At 43.5% G+C, this 25,098-nt stretch overlaps 1 protein-coding gene across 7 annotated transcripts; it reads right to left on the reverse strand.

The window, feature by feature from the left end:
* Positions 1-912: 912 nt before the first annotated feature.
* Positions 913-24,677, reverse strand: CTTNBP2NL (CTTNBP2 N-terminal like). 7 transcript variants are annotated; one of them, XM_030000672.2, is made up of 6 exons: positions 24,567-24,581; positions 19,547-19,629; positions 19,080-19,187; positions 8,321-8,551; positions 5,847-5,954; positions 913-5,036 (listed from the first exon to the last, which is right to left on the reverse strand). In XM_030000672.2, exons 3-6 carry the CDS (start codon positions 19,176-19,178, stop codon positions 3,555-3,557), a joined length of 1,920 nt encoding a protein of 639 aa, XP_029856532.1. In that variant the 5' UTR covers positions 19,179-19,187; positions 19,547-19,629; positions 24,567-24,581; the 3' UTR covers positions 913-3,554. The 7 variants fall into 7 exon arrangements, with proteins under 7 accessions (XP_029856532.1, XP_029856531.1, XP_029856530.1 ...); XM_030000671.2 differs by lacking the exon at positions 24,567-24,581 and adding an exon at positions 20,759-21,387; XM_030000670.2 differs by lacking the exon at positions 19,547-19,629 and having other exon boundaries at positions 24,567-24,677.
* Positions 24,678-25,098: the final 421 nt, after the last annotated feature.

Below are 25,098 nucleotides of genomic sequence, written 5' to 3' on the forward strand. Positions count from 1 at the left end.
GAAGGCACCAGTGCTTGTTCGGTGGCCACCGCGCTCACACTGAAGCGGGTACCATCACTCACACAGCACTCCTCCGAAATGTCATCAGGCCTGAAGAGATGAACAGAGAGCTTCTTCCCAGGTTGTTGCAAAACCTGTTCAACTGCACCGATGTAAAGATAAGCAAATCAGGTCACTATTGAGGTATTTATCAGGGAGACAAAGCAACTGTGGACTCTTCTCCATAGCAGGCACCTGGAGCAGCCCCCAGCTCTCCAGGGAAGAACCACACTGGTTCCTCACACAGATGTGCTGCTTCCCAGACAAAGGGGACTTTTCCATAGCCAGTGCCTTTACTGGGCTGGGACACTCTCAGTTGTACCCTGTGACATCGCTGAGCCATGCTCCTCCGTGGCAGAAGAGTGCTGATGCTGCTGAGGGAATTTCCATGAGAAATTCTGTGTCCTGCTTGAAAAAAAACCAGCAGGGCACTGGCACACCTACTTGACCCCCAAACCCCAAAGTGTTTACTAGTGTAATACCCCCAAAGTATCACCAGTTTAATATCATAACAGTATGGCAAAGAGGTACTCTAGGAAAATTGGTTTTATTTAAAAACACCTAAAAGCCACAGTTGTCCAGAGCTTGCTGTGCCGCCTCACAGGGAACCTCCCCAGCGGCAGCACTGCCAGTTTCAGGCGGGGGGAGATGGACAAGCAATACAGCCCGAACTGCAGCCAGCCACAGTTGCTCATTAGCTATTGTACTCCAAAGAAATTTGCTTTCTTCTGACATTTCAGAGCATACATTAAAGCTTCAGTTTCCACATGAATACAGACGCCCAGCTGTCACCACCTGGACTGTTTCTGGCTAGGCAGCCTCAGTCCACACACAGTCCTGACTCCAAACATTTTCTTAAGCAATTTGCACATCTTAAAAATAAAATCCTTTATTGATAATATGAATGTTTAACATGTTTAATGCCATCAGCTATAAAAATGATTAAAGACTTCAGCTTGATACATTTGGCTTTACAAATTTACAAGTGTTAATGAATTAATACTAGTGTATACATTTTGCACTTCATTATACTCCATTAGCCAGTGACAAACTCTGCAACAATGTCTGCTTATAACAGATGTGAGTTATAGAAGAAATACTTAGTTGCTTCCACACAGAATCTACATCAACAGTTAAATACTAACTCTAAATGTCTTACTGAATCAGTTGGATCCATTTTAATATCTTGTGCTTAGTTTCTCTCAGAAGATAGGCTACTAGCAAAAATACATTCTTTTGCATACCCCCTTCCCATATTATATTTTAGAAGAAACAAGTACTCAGTGCATTTCCCTAATAGACTTCATCATAGTATATCTCTCTCTATAGAGCTATTGATAAAGAAAGGGGATAATACCATTTAGATTAATGCAAAAGCAAAGAAACACATTAAAGCAGTGTATACAAAAGCCTCACTTTTGAATCGGAAGTGATACCTGGGCCAAAAATCCATCTGCCCATCAGTTTTTACAATTACTCTCATCAAGAGGAAAAAATCTGCTGTGGATACTTAAAAGTTAAAAAAGTAATAAATGTGCTTCCAAAGGAGTCACTGCCCATTTATCTCTAGGCTGTCTCTGTCTCCCTACTGTTAGTACACAGCCTGTTCCACCAGATTAGGAACAATAGCACATAATACCACAATTTAAAAGGCTGCTGAAAGGTCTGTAAAAACCTCTTGTTCTAGTCTAAATACCTGCCATGGCTGTGCAGGAGAGAACAGCCGGGTCACTTCAGACAACAGCCACTTCAAAGCAGCACAAGAGCTCTGATGTCCTACAAAACCAGACTCAAAGCTAGAAGGAACCTATCAGGTCATGTACAGTAGTGCATCCTCCCAGCTGCCGCAGGGATCCTTCCGACAATAAAGGTGGATGTATTTTGTCTAATTAAATATTGAAAAATGACATAGGAGAAAGCGTCTCTGGCAGTGGGAAGCTGTGCTCTGCGTAAATGTGACACTGCTGCAGACGGAAATGCTGATCATTGACTGACACCGAGCAGCAAGTCCAGTTTCTAAATTTAGGATCAGTTCACACACAACACCTGAGATAATTAACTCAGGGTTGTGCTCTCAGCCTCTGCCACTGTTCTGTGGTGTGTTTGTCTTCTATTTCTCTCCGCAGTGACTCAGAAAACCAACCGCGCTGTGCTGCTGAACGATGGGCAGCACACGCAGCACGACTGCAGCGAGGACTACACTTCTTACAGCAAACATTTCTGCACAGAAGTCAGTTGCTTCTCCCCTCTTGGGCCCAAATAATTTTTCACACGTGATTTGCCTCAAACTCAGGCAATTCCTTACTAAGTGATGTTTTTTAACTTCAATGAATTCCCACATTTTCTTCATATTAGGCAGAACATCAAGAACAGATAAAGACTTTCCTAATACATTGTGTATTCAGTATGTATGTCTGTGAAAGTACTTACACATACATATGTACTCAATTACACGACAGTGATGATTTGGTTCCGTATTTGCAGCCAAGGAAAGCCAGCAAGATCCCATAGCTAACTAGTGGGTAAAATCCAGGTCAGCCAGACACACAACTGATAGAGATGACGAACAAAATTATTGCTTTTGTTTATAGTAGAAAATCCCATGTTACTGCTGCAAAAAAACCTGTATCATATGGACTAGTGATTTTTTTTTCAAGTAATAGCGAGATCTTTGTCAAGTAATAGCAAGATCCTTTTCTCAGAAGTTCTACACACAACAGTAGAATGCTTGAAGAGCTTGAAAATTCAAGGTGACACACCAGAAACCAGAGTTTAGCCATTTAAAGCACACAGGCATCTCTGCAGAATGTGTTACAGGAAAGCAAAAAGAACTACATGGACAATGAACACCGACAGAAAAGTAATCTGGATTGTATTATAGCTAAATTTTACCCCAAGAAACTTATGTGTGCTTCCTCAAATAGCTAGGAGCTATGTCCTAAAGGATAAAGTCTGGCTGGCTGCTTCAGTCTGGTGGTCACCTTACAGAATTTGTAAGCACATTTGCTAACTTATTTTAGCAAATGGAAAGAATTAAAAACAGTGTTGATTTCAACATTCAGGACTCACAGAAGAATTTGTCTCTGCAGCTAGATGGTCCCCCTCCTCACCTTTTTCGGAGAATCACATTCATATTGCAGGCTTAGTTCAGGCACTTTTTATAAAATGTTCATCTGGAGTAAAAAGTCTGCAAAAGTTATTTCTGCATAATTTAAAAGTAGCATTCCAGTCCCATTAGAGTTTGATAGTTAGGTCCCACCACATGATTATGGTTCTTGTTATCTCTAATGATTTGACTGTTGCCATGAGACATTTTGAGGCTACTGTATAGCTGTAGTTAAGGTTTCTTCATAAACAAAAATATTTTCCTACCTATTCAAAAAAGAAAAAAATATACTAAATGCTTTATACAGACAGAATCTGCTACTATGGAAATAAATAACATGGAGTGGAAAAACAGTGTCTTAGCTCTAGGATGCTAAGCCATGGAATGTCACATTCACATTTTCTGGAGACTAGCTGCTAGTTGGCAGGAGTATCTCAATGTCTTTGCCATTTGACACTACAGTATTGTTAGAGCAGCTACTTGCCACGTCCATGGGGGCACCCAGAGAGGATGCCTGGGAAGAGGTTTTGGTTAGTGGAGTAGGAGCAGCAGGTGACTGAGCAAGGCCGGGTTTCTTTGGAGGAATGGGTGGAGGGTTCCCTCTTTCTGCTCTAGGAATGGTTGGTGACTTAATTCCAGGAGACAGCGGGCTTAGTGGACTGGAAACCTTGCCAGGGCTTGGAGAGTGACCAGATTCATTTTTGGGGCTCACAGCATTTGCCAGATTTCGATAGTCCGTGCCAAAAGGTGAGCTGTTAGGGGAGACAGGTTTAATAGGCCCCTGCTGGCTGGTAAATCTGGAAAGGACCTGAGTGACTGTATTGCGGGCCAACTGCTTGGCAGCAGAGTTATCTGCTAGAGTAGGAGACAAATCCCGTGACGGTGGGCTCTGCAGACCACTTGACTGATGGTCCTGTTCAGCTTGAGACTGAAACTTGTGCCGAGCTGCATGGAAACGTTGATTGATCCCCACCTGGTAGGATGACTGGTAACCGGGGCTGCTTGCTGAAGCTCCCACTAAGCGTTTAGTCAGAACTGGTGAGGAACAGGGAGAAGATGTTAGAGAGGAGGCAGCTGTGCCGCTGGGAGACAGGGAGACCCCACTAGAAGGGAGCTGGGACATCAGATGCACAGGGGACTCCATTCTTACAGGAGAACTTCCATTCTCAACTGCATTTTCCGAGGCTGCACCAGCTGATTTCTCTTTTTGAACTTGGTTCTCTGCTGCATTTGTCTGCAGTAGCTCACTACCCATCTGCATGTCTGTATCACAATGACCATTGGATTTTGCATAGGAATGAGTAGGTGTAGTAGGGCTGGGAAACGTGGTGTGTACAGCTTTGCTTGTGCTGGCAGGATTTGCTCGGTCTGCATGCAGACACTCTGTCTGGCAAGACACAGACTTCACTGTGGGACTGTCAGTTGCAACACCTCTGGACATCACCGAGGGGCTTGGCTGCAAAGGCTCAGTAGGACTGTGCTCCTGGCAAGAAGCCTCCAGCTCTTTCAGGGCTTTCTTCAGACATTCTACCTCTTCTTTGAGTGCTTTTGTACGGTTTTCTTCTCTGTTCAGCTTGGCTTTCAGCTGTTCTCTTTCAATGTCAAACTCTGAGAGCTGCTTTTCTACTTGTGCTTCCATCTGTAAACCCCGCTTCCTCTTGGATGCCAGCTCCTCTTCCAGTTTACTCACCTTACTCTTCTCTTTTTCCAATTTCAAGCTCAATTCTGCTGTCTTCTGCCCTTCTTCAGCTGCTTTGGCAGTGGCTTTCTTGCACTCCACTACAAGCATGGAAGACAGTTGCTTGTGGCGTGCCCTTTCCTCCTCCAACTGGCTTGACAGCTTCTTCTGTTCTTTTTCAAATTTTTTCACTTGGGATTTTTCAAACTCCAACTGGAAGATAAGAACAAAAAAGACTGTAAATGAACCACAACACCTCCTGAAAGTAAATGAAGTATAATGCCCCCAAAGGGAATAGGGTTACTATGTATCTTGGAGAAATTACATGGTAAAAGATGGCAATGGCCAAGAACAAAGTTCTTGCCCCAGATATCTGCAAGACAGTCTTGTATGACTCAAGCTGCACGTATTAAGAATTAATACTTACTAGTAGTTTTATCACGTATGAAATTCAATTAATGTTTAGTGAGATATACACCCAGCCTGCCACGCACTGACTGAAGAAGCGATCTGGAGCAAAGCTTCCTTCCACTTCATTTACTACTTTGTTGGTTTGCCTTTTAAAGGCATTTAGACTTTAAAATGCTGATGTGTTATGTATGTTTAATAAAGTCTACAGTGCTTTAGTAACAGAAAACAGTAGCTTAAATATTGATTATCACCTCTGAATAATGCTCCCAGGAGATCTTTCATGCCTTATTCTGTGTTTTGAGTACTAGAGAGCCCTATCATTTGTAATTGCAGCCCTGTTCTTGAGAACTTCTCCGATTTCGGGTTGAAGCAGGACTTCAAAGCATTTGATTGCCTATTAATAGCTGTTAGCACTGCTCAGCTACCAAAACACACTGACAAATTAAGGTTGTTTTTCATATCAAAATGATAAAAGCTAGGCGTGCCTTACAGAGGAGGGAGGTCCCTACTACTCTTTCAACACGAAGGTGCAATGAGACATCACTACCGAGTTCACCACCCAGGAGCCCAGGCTTTCCGTGGGTTGGGTAACTACCAGCTACCAAAGCATACCTGCTGGGTGAGCCGCTCCCGCTCCTTCTCCAGCATGTAGGTGACATCATCCCCCTCTGCCGTGTCCTGGGCGTGCCGCTGTCTCTCTTCCTCCAGGTCCAGTATCACCTGCCAAACAAACAACCATCACTTTGATGCCCAGGCACACCCACAAGCAGGGAGAGATCACTGCCTTTGCACATGGTCCAAAGCCAAATGACACAGGAGTACAACCCCTGCAGCCTCAGACATCCGAATTCAACTAAAAAAAGAAAAAAAAAAAATCACATAAAAGTAGCTTTTGGACAAGTTACATTACTACATTATTGGTATAGTTGAGTCAGTTTGCAAAAGAAGTTAAGAAAACCTCACACTGGATGCATCTTCATTTTACTATTAAATAGCTAAATTGCATGCTTTTCCTCCAGACTGCAGAATAGCCTTGAGAAGTTCACGTTATCTGTCCTTGGTTGCATGGTGCCCTCATCAGAATTTCCTGGCAGGACCATTAATATAAACCCCAGCAGGAGCAGAGGCACTGCCCCAGAGACTGCACATCCAGAAGACACGGGGCACTAACAGCAAAATGATCCTTGCTACGGCTTCAGCAGTAATTCACATACAGGCTTCTCCCCCAGTTTCTTACGGGGATTTAAGGACTGCAGTGCGAAGTTTATTTTAAAGAACATTAATTTGTTCTTCCACTTAAGAACAAGATGAGCTCTTGAAATGAAACTGCTTGCCACAAGGACCCAGTTAAGGAGCTCCTTCAGCTTTAACGCTGAATTACATGAATAATTGAAATTCTATTAACTCAACAAAAAAGCCAGAATACAAACTTCCCAAGAGACTCTGCTGTATCTCACCACCAAAACTCTGGGCTCTCCAACACATGCTCACCATGAATTTAGCAGCTCCTCAGTCTTCCTGAAATTTAAGCTTCCAAACAATGCTTAATTATCTTTAAGTACACAAGGAACATTTTTACAGAAGGAGACAGGAAGGATAGATGAGAAGGGGAAAAAAAGATAATCTGATTTTAATAGCATGATTTAGCTAGATACTTGGCTGAAAACTGAAACACACAGCCTTGCTGTTACTTCGAGTGACTTGGAGGACAAACCGAAAGCTGAAGATACTTCCAGCTGCCCACCCTAAGCACAGTGGCTGTGATGTAAAAGTCAAGCTGGCTGGTTGCTTATGTCATAGTAAGGTTTCTGCAACAGAAATGCTTCAGATTATTCACAGGCTGAAAGGAACTTGCTCTATCTTATCCCCATCAAAACAGATTACGGGAAAATAAACTAACCCACATGCTGATGAGCAATGAAACAGATGTTTCAACTTCAAACCTTTTGATTAGAAACAGAATGTGACTACTTGTATTTGAGATCTTTGTACATGATTTAGTAAGTTTTAATCAAAGCAAGAGTGACATACCTGAAAAAATACTGGATGGTATTGGCCCAGGCACTAGCGAAAAGTACACCTAGAACTGACATTGTAAAAGATAGCTTCTAGACATCAGTGTAACAGCATCACCTCGCAGTCTGCCACTGACGCAAGTAAAAGCAAAAATCCCAGCTATTTTTTTTTAAGATGGAAAAGCAGCATGTGAAAACATTAAGATACAGTGCTGCAATGCAGGTGACTGCAGGGATGCTCCAGAGAGCTCCTCCCAGTCACAGCTTCCAGTGATGGACCCTTGGGCAATTATTCTCTGCCCTGACTACACAGCAGGGACAAATACTTTAATCATTTTGACCTGTTTAAATTTACTGCAGGACAAAACAAATGTGTAAATGTGGTTTTTTTTAAAGCTAACTAGCTACATAAAGGGAATATGTTGTACCAATACTCCAAGAAGCAGAGTTCTGTGGACTCTTGCTTTCAGATTTGTCCACAGCTTTATATTCCTCTAGTAAACTATGGTATGCCAGGGAGCAAACCTCTGTGGAAGTACAGTCTGACATGTGGACCAAGCACCTCATTGGTGTCAATACATATTAAAGCTATATATGAACAATAATAGGTGCTTTATTAAAGAGGCCAAATAGCATGAAAAAGTTTTGGTCATGCCATACTTTCTTAAGAAAGCACAAGGAAGTGCACTCCCATAAGTACCTGGTACCAGCTCTTAAACAATCACTCAGAACAAGTCACAAGCAGAATAGTGGTATGTCTGCTTGAGAAGTCTGCTGAGAATTCAATCTTTCAAAAATCCTTTCTTACATTTTGGTAAGCACTATACCACCCAGCTGTGAATAAGCTAGTTCCTTTTTTGTGTGTCCTAACAAAAACACCTTGCGTATATTTCAAATTTTGGAATTACAATAAGCTTAGCAGCTATGTCGTACTGAATGAGAAGTTTAAACAAAGGTGCAAAGCTCTTTCAGTTACCAAAACTCAAGGCATTTAAGTGCTTTTGCCGAAGTTAACATATTATCAAAATGCAACTATTTACTTCTGCACAGCTTATTTGAAGCAAAACTTACCTTTCTGTGCCTGCTTTCTGCAGCAGCTAGTTGGGATAACATTCTTTCCTGCATGTTCTTGCAATGTTTCATTACCACTTTCAAAATAGATAACGGATTGGAGCATACTGGTTGCTTTTCACCATGATTCCCCTCTTTCAGGGTCTCAAAATCTCTCTGCAAAGCCATTAATGGATCACTGATGTTGTACTTCCCATAGCGCTCTTCAATGAACGTGTCTCTATGCTGGGCCTGCAATACAAGAACGACTTTGCATTTCAACATACTTAACATAGAAAACTAGCTAAAGAAGAAAGTACTTTGTAGTTAATATTCCTCTTCTCCAGTTTTCCACTTAGCAATAAAGAGATCTTAACACAGTCTGATTCATAACCTGTTACCTGCTACAAGAGTAAGAGTATTCAGACAGGAAAATACACAAGTGCATCATGTTAAAGGTCTTTGGTTAACAGACAAGAAAGAGACAGTAATTCAAAAGACAAACCGGTCAAGTGATCTACCTGCTGGACAGCAGTGCAGTCCATGCTACCTGTGTGATCTCCAAAGCCCATCTGGTCTGGACTTTGCCATTTCTGATCAGGCCAACAACAAGGGGACAAACACACTGTTTTTCACATACTAGGTGCACATGCTATTCCTCTAATGGCAGACTCTGATCAAGTAAGTTAAGACTATGAAAAGTTAAGTGTATGGTGAGAACAATAAATCTTCTATCATCAGAAGGGATTTTTGAACTGTAAGGTTTAAACTAGGCTCCCGGCTAATAAAAATCCTCATGAATACATTTAAAATGGGCAAAAGTTGATGGTCTCCCACTAATAAAGACAATAAGATCTAGATGGATCAAATATATGCAAGTGAGCCCAGCTCTCGCAGGCTGATTCAGCACTGCCCAGCTGGATGTCCCCCCTGCTTCACAAGTGCTCCCAGAAGCCACCTGCTCTCCAGGCAAGATACTTGGGTCCTGAAAAAATTTGCAAAAAACACTTGCATTTCCACAGCTGGAACACATGCAAATGCATACTATTCACAGGCAGTCTGAAGTAAGCATGTAGGAGGTTATATAAAACAGGTGCTCAATTAATTTCTCACTGTCCCTCCAGCTGAACAGTGTCTTTTAACCAAGTGGTCCCAAACAAACTAGAAACAAACAAAAGTCTTGCTTAAAAACACAGCGTCTCCACGATATATTCAGCCTACTAACATCCTCGTACCACAGCTACCTGCTATCTATGTCCATGACTTACATTCCACAACTGTGTGAAAGGAAAGAAGGTAAGTCTCAATTCTTGCTCAACAAAAGATTTAATCATTTACTGTTGTACCAGTGGCAGAGCAGTTGTGTGGTTTCCTTGACTACGTCACCATCAACTAATTTCAAGTTGAACAATTGAAGTTTTATTCTCGCAATAGCCTGTAAATCCATAAATTGTTAATAAAATCCTTAACGTTCTCATCCAGACTAAACAAAATTTAGTTTCTCAAGAAGCAAGATAGGAATGATTAGGTTTCTTTTGGTGACATGTAAGAATTGAGGAAACTCACAGGTACTAGGCTTTACATTTACAACATTTACAATCAGTCGTTCCAGGTGGAAGTCTGTTTGTTAGGATACCAATAGCCTTATCCTACTGAATAACTGCTGTGAAGTTCTAAAAAACAAAACAAAATTTCATAAACAAACAGATACTAAAATATTATCTACATGTTTACCACCACAATAAGAAACCATATGAAAACAGATATCCATGCAACAGAATATGTAAGAGGGAAAACAGACCTAGATTCAAAAGAGCCCTCAGAGCTGATCTATCTTGCCTCCAAGAAATTTAATCATTGATTTCAACTGAAACGGACAGGCTAAATGCTATGCATTTGTGGAAACCTGTGACTGTCTGTCATTCCAGCATGTATTACTGACAGCACAATCCCATGCACAGCAGAGCTGATGCACCCTGCCAAGAAAGAATACCTTCCAAATCTGAGGTTTAAATCTGATTCTTCTTGATTCATTATAGTCATGGTAACCAGTCCTTATGAGGTAATCATACCTTTACTTTTCTAGAGCATATAAATGATTATGTACTGTTCTGCATCAGCACGTTCTTAGTGAGGCCATACAGAAAGATGTGGGCTTTCCTCTGCACCAGTTACCAACACCTTTCTCTGAAATGCAAGAGCGAGCCCCCCAGTACCTTTAACCAAAGTGTGCTATCACCTTTAAAAGCAGTTGACTTTAAAGTGTACGTTAGCATGTTTAACCAGCAAAAGCACTGTGTGACCTGCAGAGGGGAGTTACGATACTAGCTGCGCTCTTCTTGACAGAGCACATGCATGACATGTTTTTGCCTCAAGAGACTGCTCCAAACAAATGCTGCCTGCACATTATCAGGTGTGCTTCAGCTTTCTGTGGATGCACTGCTCACATCTGGGCATCCTTACAAGCATGAACAGAAAGTAAGCCTTTCCAAATTAAACACGGCAGCTTTTCAGAGTTGGTGAAGGGCACTTAGCACAAGCGCCAGAAAGCCCCGACTCTGCTGATGCTGTGAAATGGCATTCAGCTGTCGCAGGGTGGAAAACAAGCTATCTGCTTTGAATACAGAGCAAAACTGCACCAGCCTCGCTGCATGCTTCTTCAGAAACCCCTTCAGCTAACAAGAATGGCAAACTATCAATGGCAAACTGTTACCCATTTCTCATGGGATTGCTTGAGGACATCTTTTAGATAGGAAAGACTGAGTCTGACTAAAACGAGAAGACAACTTAGAAGCCAGTATTTTTTGGAACGGCTGTCTTCTGATGTCCCAGTAAACTGTACTGAAAATGCAAACACTTCCCTCGAGCATACAAGAGCAACAGCGATGCTCTAGACACCACCCCACACACCAGTTGGTACAGATGTACCGAAACAGAAAAGCAAACTGCTGTAACTGAGCTGTATAGGTCAGAGGACAGAGATAAACAATAAAGCTTTGCTTTACTCGGATAGCTGATGAGATTTGCTGGTCCCGCCTACATTCTAAGATGCAACCATGTGATTACCACGAAAAAATTAATAAGAGTCAATCTCTGCTCTCAAAGGGAGAACTGTACGCATTACCTTGACAGGAGGCATAAAAACCCCAAAACGAAATACTTTTCTTTCCATATCTCCTCCGTGACCAAACCCAATTAAGGACATTCATCCCATGATACTGGTGTAGAGTTGTATTTTAACCCTTGCAGTAAAAAAAAAATAGAGGAACAGCTCACACTCACAAATATCCCTCCCTCTTTATCAGTAATATTCACCAGGAATGGTGGATACCTTTGATCAGAGCTTAAGATACTTTTCTAACTTTGAAAAAAAAAAAAAAAAAAAAAGCAGAGGAAGGAAAAGATCAGACCTGGAAATGGGAGGGCCACCCTGGATAATGAGCCACCCCTGGTTTAATGAATCACAGGAAAAACTACAGGCTTTTTTTTTTTTTTTTGAGGGGCAGGAAATCTTCAGTTATTCTGAAGAATTTATAAAAATGACTCAACCAAACCTCACTATAAGTGTGTAGGGAATTTCTAAGTTACTCAAGTATTAAAAAGTCTGTAAATACAAATTGGGATATTCATCCAGCTGGCCTAACTGCTTTGACAGATGAGCTGCTCTTCCCTTAAACCCAACCCACCCCAGTGCCGGTCACTCTACAGCCAAACAGAAACATGGGAGAAACCCTGCAGAAGGGCACCAGTGTTTTAACAGTGTAAGCAAACATGGGGACATTTGAAAAGTTTACTTCTGCACAAGTTCTTTCTAATAAAAGCTTAAATAACCGTGATTAAGTTCACATGTACTACACATAACCTCTGATTTTTTGCAATACTGAAGGTGTAACGACAGCCGTGTTTCTCCTCTGCTCCCCGCAGCATCAGGCTCTGAACTCTGTTGAATTTAGTGGGGTGGTTTATTTCCTGTCTGGGAAAGAACAAGAAGTTCTTCCTTGCTGCTTTGAGCAATTAAGTATTTTCCTGAACTAGCATGACAAACAGATGAGACTATCATAACATTAATAGCTTTCAGAAGTCCAGCTATTCTTCTTTAGTAGCCAGCAGAGCATAAACATTTAATTAAAGTTGTCTAGACTAGGAAAAGTCTTAAACAGGTCATCCTACGCTGACCACATCTAGTTTACAGAAACAAATCCAGTGCTTTGGCATTTGGGCCACCATGCACTTGGGAATGCAAATACAGCTCTTGCAGTCTGCTGCCCGTGACATCCTCTGTTCTACGGGTCCCACTGAGCAGCCGCCTCTGTCGCTAAAATAAATCGGGACAGCTCTCCTAAAATTAAGTCACAGTACCATAATCTACACAGGTTATTTTATACAGGTATTGAACTGTCACATACATGAGTGATTCCTCTGATGGCTTATGTTCCTCACTGAGGCAGCTCTTCAACTCAACTTCTTCTACTAACGCTGGAGATCATGTATAAACATCTCCAACAGTTTTGTCCTGTCTGAACTGGAATTCAGTCTTAAATACAGTATTTGTTCAACTTTCAAAACAGAAGCAACTTGATGGTGGAAGAGAAATATTCTATTAGTGAGCCCAAAGTGGAAAAATCAACTTAGATCTCAGATCCCAGTATCAACCTATGAAAACACATAAATCCACAGGAAATCAAGCTTCAATAATAAGGAAATAAGGTTACAAAAAGCATTGTTAATTTAGGAGTGGAAAATTTAATCTGGAAAAACCAGAGATGACACACATACTTCCAATAACATCAATTGCACTTTGAAAGAAGATGCAATCTTCTGCAGTTAGAAGGTCTTCCAATTTAGTACCTCCACCTGTATCATCTCAAATATGCAGACTTAAGAATCTCCTATCAAAACATTCAAACTCCAAAAGCAACTAAATGGACTATTCGGCAATTTTGAAGACTACTAAACTGCCCTCCCCCAACAGGAAAAAAGATAACATTTAAGCTTGGGCTGCTCTTCGAAAAAGGAAGCAGCTACACACATTAACTACTCTTAAAAAATAAAACTCCAACGACGAGAAGAATTGGGCATATGCAGAGAGGCTACCACTTTAAACTGGCTGGCTTTTAGCTCAAGTTAGAGTAATTGACCACTGCTAGTTCATTTGAAAAGAGATAATTCTGATTTTATGGAGCAGAAACAATATCTGACACAACTGAAGAGATGTTTCCTGTGCAGGCAGGCAAAGCAAAAGCTTCACTTCGTCAGGCAAAAGCTACTGTTTCCTCTTGGGATTTCTAGACTGTTTTGGGATGAATGTTTCCCATAACCTATTTGTATAATATTTTTTTTATAAAAGATTTCCTTTTACTGAAACCTTGTTTATGTGACAGCATTTTCTCTCTGCCTTCAATAATCTTTACAAATTGTTTTATTGGAACATCAAACTGGGAATTTCCAAGACTTGTGTCCAAAAAAAAAAAAACCAAACTTCAAAGTAGAGTATTACTCTTGCCTGTAATTTCAGAGTTTAGGTTTTAACCCTCAGCACAACAAACACACTGTTAATTAACTGTAGCTACTGCGTATGCAGTTCTCCAGTAATAATTTGCACAGAAGTTCCTCCTTTATGTTGCAGAAAGTGGCATAATCTTTAAATAGCTTCGTACTGCCTTGAACTTCCTTATTAGCTTCTCTCCCCAGAGACAGATATTGGGAATAAAGACAAGCTGAGGTCACAGCAATCGCTGACAGAGAGAAGGGAAATGGGGGTGGGGACCACTTGCTTTGCACGAAAATAAATGTCAAAATGCTGGAGTACAATTCTGAGTGTTACTTTAGCTCCAGCTCTGAAGCAATGCCTAGCAGAGAGCCACACAGCAGAAATTAAATTGCTCAGATACAGTATCTGTCTTAATTGCCATCATTATATCAAGTGAACAAACCAGATAAACAAGAGCTACCCATATTTGCCCACATAAGACCTGTTATCAGCTTTGAAAAATGTAAGAAATTTTCTTAGGAAATATCAAGCAGCACAAAACTGCAACTTCTTTCCCTGGGAACTTTTGGTCCACAGCACAGATAGTACAAATCCCAGTACGAACTTGGCCATGCACAGCTCCCAGCACACTTGTGACGATAGCCCGGGGACTCTACCGTGCTCATGTGCTGCACTTTGGTCACCATTAAAACAGGGAGCCTGACAACACCCGGATGGCTGAAATTCAGAGCTGGAGCCATTCCAGCGTGGAAGCCATTCCCACACCTCTCTGCTCCTCCCCTGCTCCACCCAGCTGGGTACTGAGAAGGTAAAGAGAATCAGTCTTTCAAAAGATGCTGGCAAACAGTGCTGCTTCAAGCAAGAAATAAACAAAAACCTCCCCAAACTTGCAAGAAAAGCTGTAAGAAAAGCCTGCATTCCAGCAGGACAGCGCCCACAGGAACACTGCTTGATCTAAGCTGCTTTAGAAGTGATGCAAAAGCCCATTTTGCCCCATCTGTGAAAGATTTACTAGCATCTGCAGTACAGTTTTATATTACTTAACTTTTTTTTTTATTTAAACAAGAGGTAGACTTAGTTTTTGAAACTGCAGTGTAAACTGAATTTCTAAATCCACTGACAAATGAACACTTAATTTTGCAATGCATTAATACTGCCTTATCAAGTGAATCACTAAATTCAGAAGCAAAGCAATGAATACCAGCTCCCAGTCATTAACACAAAATAGATAGTTTCTATTCCAGTGTAAATTGCCTAAGGCCTTATTAACATAAAAGAATAAACCAGAAAGCTGTTTCCTGTTTTCTAAAAGTAAACAGAACTTCCATTTCTAACGTATGGAAAATTCTTGTTTAAAGAACAGGGGGCAGGGAACAAAGTGCTCTAACATAGCAATAGAGGCCCATTTAAATACTGAATTGTTTCCAGTCATGGTGTGCTATTTTAGAAGACTAACCTGTGGTTCACACATGCAATCCTTTCTACACAGCAATAAGGACTGAGAATCTAGCCCTTAGTATTATGCAACTCTGACAGCATCTGTTTTTTTGGATGATTTAAGTACGATTTTAACTACAGGAAAAGGAGCACAAAAGGAGCTCACAAGAAGTGAGACTTAAGGTCTGTTCTGAGAACACTGAGATTTATGCAGTGGACAGGAAACTACTCTCAGGCAAAAAAAGAAAAAGCTTTTTTTCCAAGAGGTTTTAAAATAGAGGAAGCAAACTGAAGCACTGGAAAAGAATATTTTGAATGCACTAAATTCGTTCACTTAATCCTTTATCCTAGTATCTCGTGTTTTAATCGAAGTAGCATTGCAATTTGAAACGGACATCAAAAGTTAAGACCAGATATACTGCAAACGCACAGGGAGAGATGATGGTCCCTATCACAAATGCCCACAGTCAATTAAATACAATACACAAAGAAAAAAGTAAACCACAGAAAAAAAACAGCAAAGGAGAGAAGTCAGCAAGGGCAAGTCATAATAGGCCAGAGGCATCAATTAGAGGTGACCTAACAACTGCTCTTTATAACATGAATCTGAGCACCAGACAAATAAACTTCGGGAGTTAAAGCTTTTATGCTGGCACACAGAGGAGGGATGCTGCCTCCAGCCAGCATGCAAAGAGATACCCAGGGAGAACGCAGCAAGGAAGAAGGGGTAAAGATTTGGGGAGGGGAGGTGAAGAGAAGGGAGGAAAGTCAAGGAGCAAATTAGGCAAGCAGGCTCTGGAAAGCCAGGCTCAGAAGCTCGATTTTGACACAGTGAGAAACAGGGCCAGTGCCAGCCAACAAGTGGCCTGATATCATGAGGGAGAAGAAAACTATTTTAGGCTTTGTCATCTGCACACATGGATTCTCTCTGCTAAATGCCAGATGCTAAATGTTCTTCTCTAAGCATGAAGGAATATCAATTATTGCAGACTGTACTATAATCAAATTACAAGTCTACAAATTAAGGTACTCTTTCTCTGCAAGTGCTTGTTCTTTCCTACAATGTACCAAAGGATCTGCCTCAAACATCCAGAGAGTTCAGAAGCATTTAAATCTGAATTACAAGTCAAATTAGCCCATGAGAGGAAATGCATTTTTCTTACTATATGGGAAGTAAATAGGCAGATAAACCTCTGGTTTTTAACCACCGACATCTACGTGTCTAATGTAACTCTGGAGAAAAACACCACCACTAAGATCATGCAGTCCTCTAACAAAGCTCAGGTTCCACTCCACCTCTTTCCACCATACGTGTGCACTTAATGTAAAACTATCACGCCTCCAAAGCAATCTGACTGCAGAGGCAGAATACACTGTTCGTAACACTCAGGAACTGATCCAGCTGCGAGCCCACAGTCAGACAACTCCTCTGCGCGTGGAACCACCAACGCTTCCAGCAGCCCTGGATGTTCCGACCCCTCTCCCTGTAAGTTACAGCTCAATTTGTCCAATGCATGCAAGTCAAACTAAATGCTCTCAGAGTTTCAATCTTGAGTTCAGTCTTAGAATGCTTTTTCTTCAGGGCAGCATTTTTATATGTATCAAAACGTGAGTAAATGGATTAGCAAGGTGGGTTTTCCTTCAATTACAGTCACACACAATAAAACTACTTCAGCCGGTGAAGCACTTGAAAGCTGTTACCACAGTTACTATCAGTAAACAAAAAGAAAAGCACAGTAAGGCCAGAATTTCTCTAACTGTATATTCCAAATAAATGGACAAAGCAGAGCTGGGAGTTTTCTGCTTCTGAAACTCTGCCCAGCCACCAGATTAAGTAGTTACATGGCTTTTTTCCTTCCACATATCGAAAGGGCAAGGCAGCTTTCTGCCAGCAGGAAGCCAGACTTGAGCTGCAGCATTACTGAACACAGCTTTTGGACCCGAGTAACAGCACAGCTGGAGACCTACAGCATCTCACCATTTGCTGCAGGCACAGGCCAGTTTTGGAGGGGTTTCATTTTCCCATGAGGTCACGCTCAGGAGGCAGGGCTGCGGGCAGCCAGAGCCAGCCCTGATTCGAAGCTTTACTGCCCTTTCCTACTACCTTCAGCTTTCCTCGCATTCTTAAGATGAAACACTACAGTGTATCCCTTACAGAAGAAGGGGAAAACAGCACTAACCTTTGATTAGCTCGGTATTTTATACTACATAATTATCAAGTATAGGTTACAATTTAATTTAATTTCTTCTCAGTTATGAGTGCTTGACAAATTATGTCAAAGGGTATTCTAACTATATTAATCTCATGCAAGAGGGAACGGCAGGTTAAATTTCAACAGAAAAGATAATTGCTTTATGCTATCGGAAGGTACATGATAAAAAGCCTTTGGAATGGAGCTGCTGCATTCTTTCCCATTGGTCTCTCTGTGCTCCATTACATGCATTTCACACTGCAATATTAAAGTGATGCTTGTTTTGGTAACACATTCTGACCACACAGAACTAGAAGACTGATCCCAGGACAGAGGAGAAATTTGGAAGTCTGTTCCAAGAGAGGAGTCAAGCCTTCCACCCGATCGATAGTTTTGATAGGGTAACAATATTCCTCCAAAATAAAATTATTGTCTAAATGCAAAAACAATTAACAATAAACACAAAAGCATCCTGACTGTTTTGGAGGAGGATCTCCCTCACCCCCCCCCCCCCCCCAGAAGCCGTTTATATTTGGAATCAAGCTACAGAAGCTTTTGCTGGAAAACCAAGTCCCTGCAGCTCTCAGGCCTGCAAGCTGCCATTCCTCTTTTGAAATAGCTGAAAGTTTAAACATTATGAACAGTGACAGGTCAGCTTGAAAAAAGCCTTCAATGTTCGACCCTGTGACAACTCATTTCTTCAAAAATTGACCCCTTCCATCATTTATACCACTGGGTTTTTTTCCACCTTACCAAGTCTGAGTGACGACTAGGCATCCTTCAAAAAGCAGCAGTATTACACATGGACTACGCATTTTTAAAATATCTTCTAGGCTCAACGTTAACACACCAAACTGGCCACAGAGTGCCACAGCCCACAATACCTGAACAAGGGAAGCAGAAGCACAGCGCTAACACCACATACGCTAACATAACTTTGGCCAGTTTTCCTGCAGCATGAGCTATCCCTGCAAGAAGAGGTCCCACCAGCTCCAGCACCACCCCCCACCTTGTCCCATCGCAAGTGCTCACACAACCATGACATCAGCTGCACTGACATGGGTTGAAACTAACTTTTTTGATGGGTTAGTTTTAGCTGGTATCTACCTCACTGGAAGGTTACACTAATGCTTGTGCCAGCAAAGGGAAAGAATAAGCAGCTGAGCCCACAGGTCTGCTGCTCTCAGCAACAGTGCCAGCTTATATTGGCTTAGTACAATACAAAGCCATATATGCTTTTTTTTAGCATGACGTTATTCTCACTAAAAGACTAATCTGTGATCCCTCCTGGCGAGAAGAGTTTCTGCTTTAAGAAGCTCTCCTTACTAAAGGAGAATAAAACCAACAAAGGAAGTCTAATAGACCTTTTACATTCCTCACGATAGCAGAAACACTTGGTTCTTTATCAGAAAGGATGAAAGCACATGCATAACACTGTATTTCAACACTGAAATGCTTCTTGCAGCCAGCTTTCAATAATGAATTCCAAGACGTAGAATGATATACTGCATTCACTATCTAATACTGCTGATATTAAGATGGGATTCTGAACCAGTAATAAATCTTTGCCTCTGAACTTCACCTTGAATGCAAGTGCTTTGCAGAACCTACAGTAGTAGTGTTGCCATTTTTGTCTCTTATCATGGTACTTACAACATACCTTTAAGGCTTCTATGACAAGATCCCTTGCTTCTAATTCTCCTTCAAGAATGCTAAATAGTGTCAGTAGTTCTGGTTTGCTGAGTTTTTCCAGATTCATCCTGAAAACCTGAAAAAAATGAAAGATAGTTTACTAGGTATTTCTTTGTACATTAAAATCAGTATTCTAAGCTATGACATATAATCTCCATTTAACTTCAGCTTCCAATTTTTTGGACTGCAAATCGCCCTGGGCGGAAAGGGGACAATACACAAGGCGAACGTTTTCTCTTCAGCTTCCAAGACCAGTTGTAGAAGATGTGTTTTTTGCCTTTTCCCAAGGGGTCACGAACATATGCACACCCAGATGGTGCAGGCAGAATGTATGGGCTGACATGACAGTCTAATATTCACCAAGAAGTAGCCAAAGTCAACAGGAGAGGGAAAAACACAGATATTTAAAAGCCTTAACTACTGTAAATTACACACCTGGATTACACAGCTGCAAACATCACTGAAACGAGACTGAAGAGCTGTGATGAATGCAGTCCAAACTGGGCCACCTACACAAACTTAACGGTAAAGTTAACATTTCAGTGCTACGTTTCCTAGGAATGCCATTATACATTGCTAATGGAACAGGCCCAAACCACTTTACAAAAATCAATGCCACAAAAAACACACATTTAATTACTATTCTTTCAAACTGTTTCAATATCACCATCATATATTAAATATGATTTTACTGCCCACATAAGAGCAAAGATCCATCATCTGAACTGCACATACAAAAAGCCTTTTTTTCCCCTGCATCTTTGCTGATACACTTAACATTGCCTAGTAATAAGCCTTTTTATTACATTATTTTGTTAACAATGGAAATCATTTCACAGACTAAATCCTGGTCTCTGATGCAGATGTACCCACTGATATAGTCTTGTGCTTTGCACAACAATCAAATACACTTTTCTGAGTCACATCCATCTTTCACCACTCTTTGTATCAATCAGAAAATGCTACATCACAAAGCAGCTACTCAGAGGTATAAAACTCCACTTCACTGGCAAGTGATAAAGGGTTAACTTAACCTTTACTAGAGATGTCTATCCAGCTAAAACACTCAGCTGAACTCCTAATTTTTCTGAAGTCACTGCTACTTTACAACAGATTTGCATAACTGTGCCTTGGAGAATTATGCACAAACACAAGTTCTGTCTTGTTTATGCCAAAGCAGTTTTCCAGTTGCTGGGAACAGAAAGTTCTGCTTACAGAGAGGAGTAGGTAGCCTTCATACAGCAAGAGAAATCAGAAATCTACTTCATGCCCCCTCTGCTAGGCTGGCAAGTTTCTCATCATGCAGCCACATTCTTGCGTCACGCAGAGTTTTACATGAAATTCCTTAAAGCAGCAACATTTCTGACAGACTTTCCCGGCTCGCCCTAGCATTGGCATGGGCTGCTCAAGGAAACTTCAGTGGAAGCAACCATGACTGTCTGGGGTATTGCGGCTGCTCCAAAACCAATTTAACTGGACACCACAGATCGGTCAGCATTGCATTTTTGTTCCCTGTTACAGATCCATTAACATACATTCAAGAGGAAAATACACGAGTGGAGTGTTTGGCAAACCCATTCATATCTGTCATAATTTCAAAAAAGCCTGATCAAGACTTGACACAAAAGTGTAATTTAGGAAACTCACTGTATTGACTCAAATCACACTCCGGTGGGCCAGGGCAGTGTTGGTCACTGTTGAGCAAGAGCTACGCTTTCAGATCAGCCGACAGACCTTTACAGAGCCTTGTGCAGGACATGAACCTGACCATCTCCCTCAGCTTCGGGTACGTCTGCTGACTGTTCCATCACCACAGGGAGCCTGGCTAGCTGAGATCTCATGGAAGGAGTGTTACTTACAACTTGTTCACCTTACATAAAAAGGGAGAGAGTGCGATAGAAGCAGCAAATTAATGCTAAAACATAAATAAGTAGGCATACAGGGTGAGAAAAGAGCGGGCCTGATTTTAGACTTTAACAGTTACCATGTTTATGTCAGTACTTAAGTCTGAGCTGCATCACTTCCCTGGGCAGGTTTTAAATCCGGAACACCCGAACATCTGCTCAGGAGATGCACGGCTTAATTTCAAAACCATCTCAGTCCTTGCTCAGACTAAATTCACAGGTACTAAGACTGAATCAGTACTGATGGGAAATAGCAACAGCTTTTTTTGCCAGATACTCACCAAGTTATATTAGTTTTGTGGCGTTATAAGCCAGAACTAAAAAGGAGAAGTTTTCTTTGAGATCTTGGAACAAAGCCTATCATCTAATTCCGTTACCCCAGGACAGTAAATTTTGAACATGAGCTTTCCATGTGACTGTCTTTGTGCTTTTCTCTTAAAAAGAGACAACATGGAAATGTGCAGCTGCATCTCTCCATTAGCTACCGAACGGCACACTCAAAGCAAGGACAGCTATCAACTGCAGTTTGATATTTTAAAGCTATTATTAGCCTGGGCAGTAATCGTTTCTATTCTATATTCTAAATACTCCCATTGTGACTTGTACTTCACAGCGTTATAGAAATAAGCCATGTTATTCTTAACATGCCTCTATGGCTATAGTCTTTAATCAGCTTAATAACATAAACAAGCCCTGTCCTAAAATATACGGATAAAAATTCTTACAGAAATAAAGACCAGGAGCTGGTGTGCAGAGCAATCATTTATACAACAACAGCAGGTAACATTAAAGATATATAAGTGGTACAACCTCAACTTCCTTGAGTGCAACCTGCTGCTATAGAAGACCTTTAACTGCTCTGTTTGCATAGGTCATCCCATGCTGCAGAGGCAGCAGACTGGGAGCAGATGCTACAAATAAAGTCACTGCCCTAAAAAAGCCCACTAAATTGCACTTGTATTCTGCACTGATTTACAGGGAACTTTTTAATGCATTAGAGCATACCTGGCAGGTACCTGTTATGCTGAATCCGCAACAATCCCAAGCATTCCCTTTCAGTGCCACTCAGTACTAGGGAGCTGAAAAATGGGAAAAGAGCTCTATTCATCTTAGGTTGTTATGTTACAAGAACAAGAAGCATCTCTGGATCAAAGAGCTAATAAGCACATACTTGAGCTCCTCCTCCCTTGTCCAAATCCCAATCCCTTCCCGGCCCTCCAGCATCACAGGCTCCTGAGCTGACCTTTCCAAGTCTGCTTTCTAGTTACATGTTCTTGTGCCTTCCCTTGTCCCACTTTTTAATAAAAGATCACACAACCGTACTCAATTACCCAGTTCTCCCCCTTGCAAACAGTCCCATTCTGCCAAACAGATCTGTACTCATCAGCTGGGGAACCTGACCCATTATTTCAAACGCTTTAACCAAGAGATAGAGTTTCACAGCATTAGAAACAAGATCTAGAAATACCCAGGGCATGTCAGCCCTTTACAATCAGTGAAATATACTGACAAGTCCAATCACACAGATCACAAACCGCAAGGACCTCATTGTTTAGTCTGATGGTATAAATATTTTCCCCGAGTCTGAGATATACCACCATTTTTGGACAACAAGCAAGAGTTTAGAGCATAAACAAAGATAATTACTTACTGCTTGCCTAAAGGTAAACTTCCTTTTAGTTATGCTATGGACCATTAAAAAGTCTCCTCAGCAGACCCATACCTACCCTCGAAAGAGACAGAACTCTTCTTTTAGAAAGTTATTTCCCAGTATTTAACTGAAAATAAATACCAAGGCCAGTTTAAGCGTACGTACAACCATGCAGGCTAACAAACCAGGGTAAATTATCTTTGGCATGCGCCACTTCAGGAACAAAAGAGATAAGCTTGTAGACTGTGGCAGCTCCTCTGCGGCCTGAATCACGCTACGATGATTATGAAACCATTAGAGGTTACACTTCACTTGGGCTCACGTACATATAAGCATGAACCAAGCTAACCTTGCCAGCGCAAGAGAACTTCACCCACTGATTTCAGCGAAGGTTTGAGTCATTACGCAGCGGGCACTAACCAAAGAGCAGCCGGAGCGCACAGTCTGCGGCACAGACAGGGGAGTTCATCAAGAGGAAGCTTCAAGATACTCTGCAAGCACTTGGCTCAAAACTCTTCTACTTTTTAAAAAAATATTGTGAAGGACATAGCTTGTCGTTCCTTTTTTCCTCTGAAGGAGGGTATTTCCTTTCCTTTCGTAAGCCATGGTTACAGCTACGGCAATGCAACAATGCCTCTATGTCTATAACCCCAAATCAGCTTCATTTTTTTTCCCCAGTCCCTGAAGAGGAACTGATATTTTCCAGGAGCCTGCATGGGCAGTCGTGTAATCGCATTCATATGAGAACCTAAGCGATGAGTTTGAAAACTCTTGATAGACAAGTTTCTAAAATTGCTGCTGCACGTATAGTGTGATGATCGAGTCGTTAAAATAATTACATGCTACATTTACATAATAAAAAGGATAACACACACTTTATAATTGTGCATCCACAGTGCTACCTGGCATTGCATCAGAACTGTAGAGAGCCAGGTTAAAGTGAGCAGTGTTTAAACCCCCCACCTCTGCATCTTCGAACTAAAAGGAGAAAGGACATCTACGCGCCCCCCCCGCAAACCCTCCTCACCCCACTACTCCTTGAAGTACGACTCCGGACGAAGCAAATACCTAACGTTCGTGTTCAAAACACCGCCGTGTCCTTCCACGACCCCCGCGCGGCACCTGTAGCTCCTCGGGGCAGCGCGGGGGGAACGTGAAAACCGGCCCCCGGCTCCTCCGGCCTTCAGCCCCCAGGACAGCCCCGGGGGGCGGCGGGCGAGGGAAGCCGAGCCTCGGGAGCCCGGCCCTCCCCCGGCCCCTCCCGCCCCAACCGGGGACGGAGCGGACGCCCCGGGCCGAGGAGCTCCGTCAGCCGCGGGTTCACAGGCTGCCCGGGGGCACCGGGAGGAGGCGGGGGGGGGGGGGGGTGGCAGGGCCCGGGCTCGGGCAGCGCTCGGTCGGTGACTCCCGAGCCGCCACGGGCCGGTACGACCGCGGCCGAGAAAGGGTAAACGCGGCGCCGGCCGGGGAAGGTGCCGGGCCGCCCCGACCTCCTTCGGCGCCCGCGGGGCAAGACCGTGGGTCCCGGGGGGGAAACAGCGGGGCTTGGGGGGGCAGCAACCGACTCGGCCGTTTTGCTCCCCGCCAGGCCCAGCCCGGCCCGGCCCCGGGCAGCCACGGCCGCGGCGACGCCGAGCTCCCGGTAACGACCCCCCCTCACCCTCCGGCTTACCGCCCGCCCAGGTCCCGGCCGCGGCCGCCCCCGCCAGCAGCAGAACAGGGCTGGGCTGGGCTGGGCTGGGCTCGGCCCCGCCACCGCCCCTCTCAGCCCCCGCCGGCCGGGCCGGGCCGCCCCGCACCTGCCGCGGCCCAACCCGCAGGGGCAGCACCGCGCCGGGCCCGGCCGCACGGAGCGGAGCTCCGCCGCCACCGCACCAGGAACCGCGCCCGCCCCACCGACCTGGCCCGCGCCGCCGCCGCCGCCACTACCGCGCCGCTCCGCTCCCCATCCAGCCGCCCCGCCCCTTCGCGCCCGCCTGCTTGAGGGACGGCGCGGCCGCCAATCAGAGCCGCCGCCGGGCGCGCCCGCGGCCCAATCAGCCGCGGGGGAGGCGGGGCGAGGGCGTGGGCCGGCCGGCGGCGGCAGTAGCAGCCAATCAGGCGGCGGAACCGGGGCGAGGAGGGCGGGGCGGGCGCTGAAAATCCCTTTTGTTCGCGGCGGCGGTGGCGAAGCGAGCGGGCGGCCGTGATTGGCGCGTCACTTCCGCCGCGGCCACCGCCACCGCCGTCCCGGCTCGTCCCGGGCAGCCCGGAGCCGCCCCTCCACCGGCTCAGGCCTGGGCCGGAGGGGACCCTCGTCCCAGGGCTGGCCTGCTCCCCTCACAGCGCCCGGGGCCGGTCTGCGCTCCGGCCTCCCGGGCCTGCGGCCCTCACGGTGCCCCGGCCCGAGCCTGCGGCCCTGCTCTCCAGGCTGGTGGCTTGGCCTAAGGGTG

This window comes from Aquila chrysaetos, chromosome 24, assembly GCF_900496995.4.
Source record: "Aquila chrysaetos chrysaetos chromosome 24, bAquChr1.4, whole genome shotgun sequence".
NCBI classification, from domain to species: Eukaryota; Metazoa; Chordata; class Aves; order Accipitriformes; family Accipitridae; genus Aquila; species Aquila chrysaetos.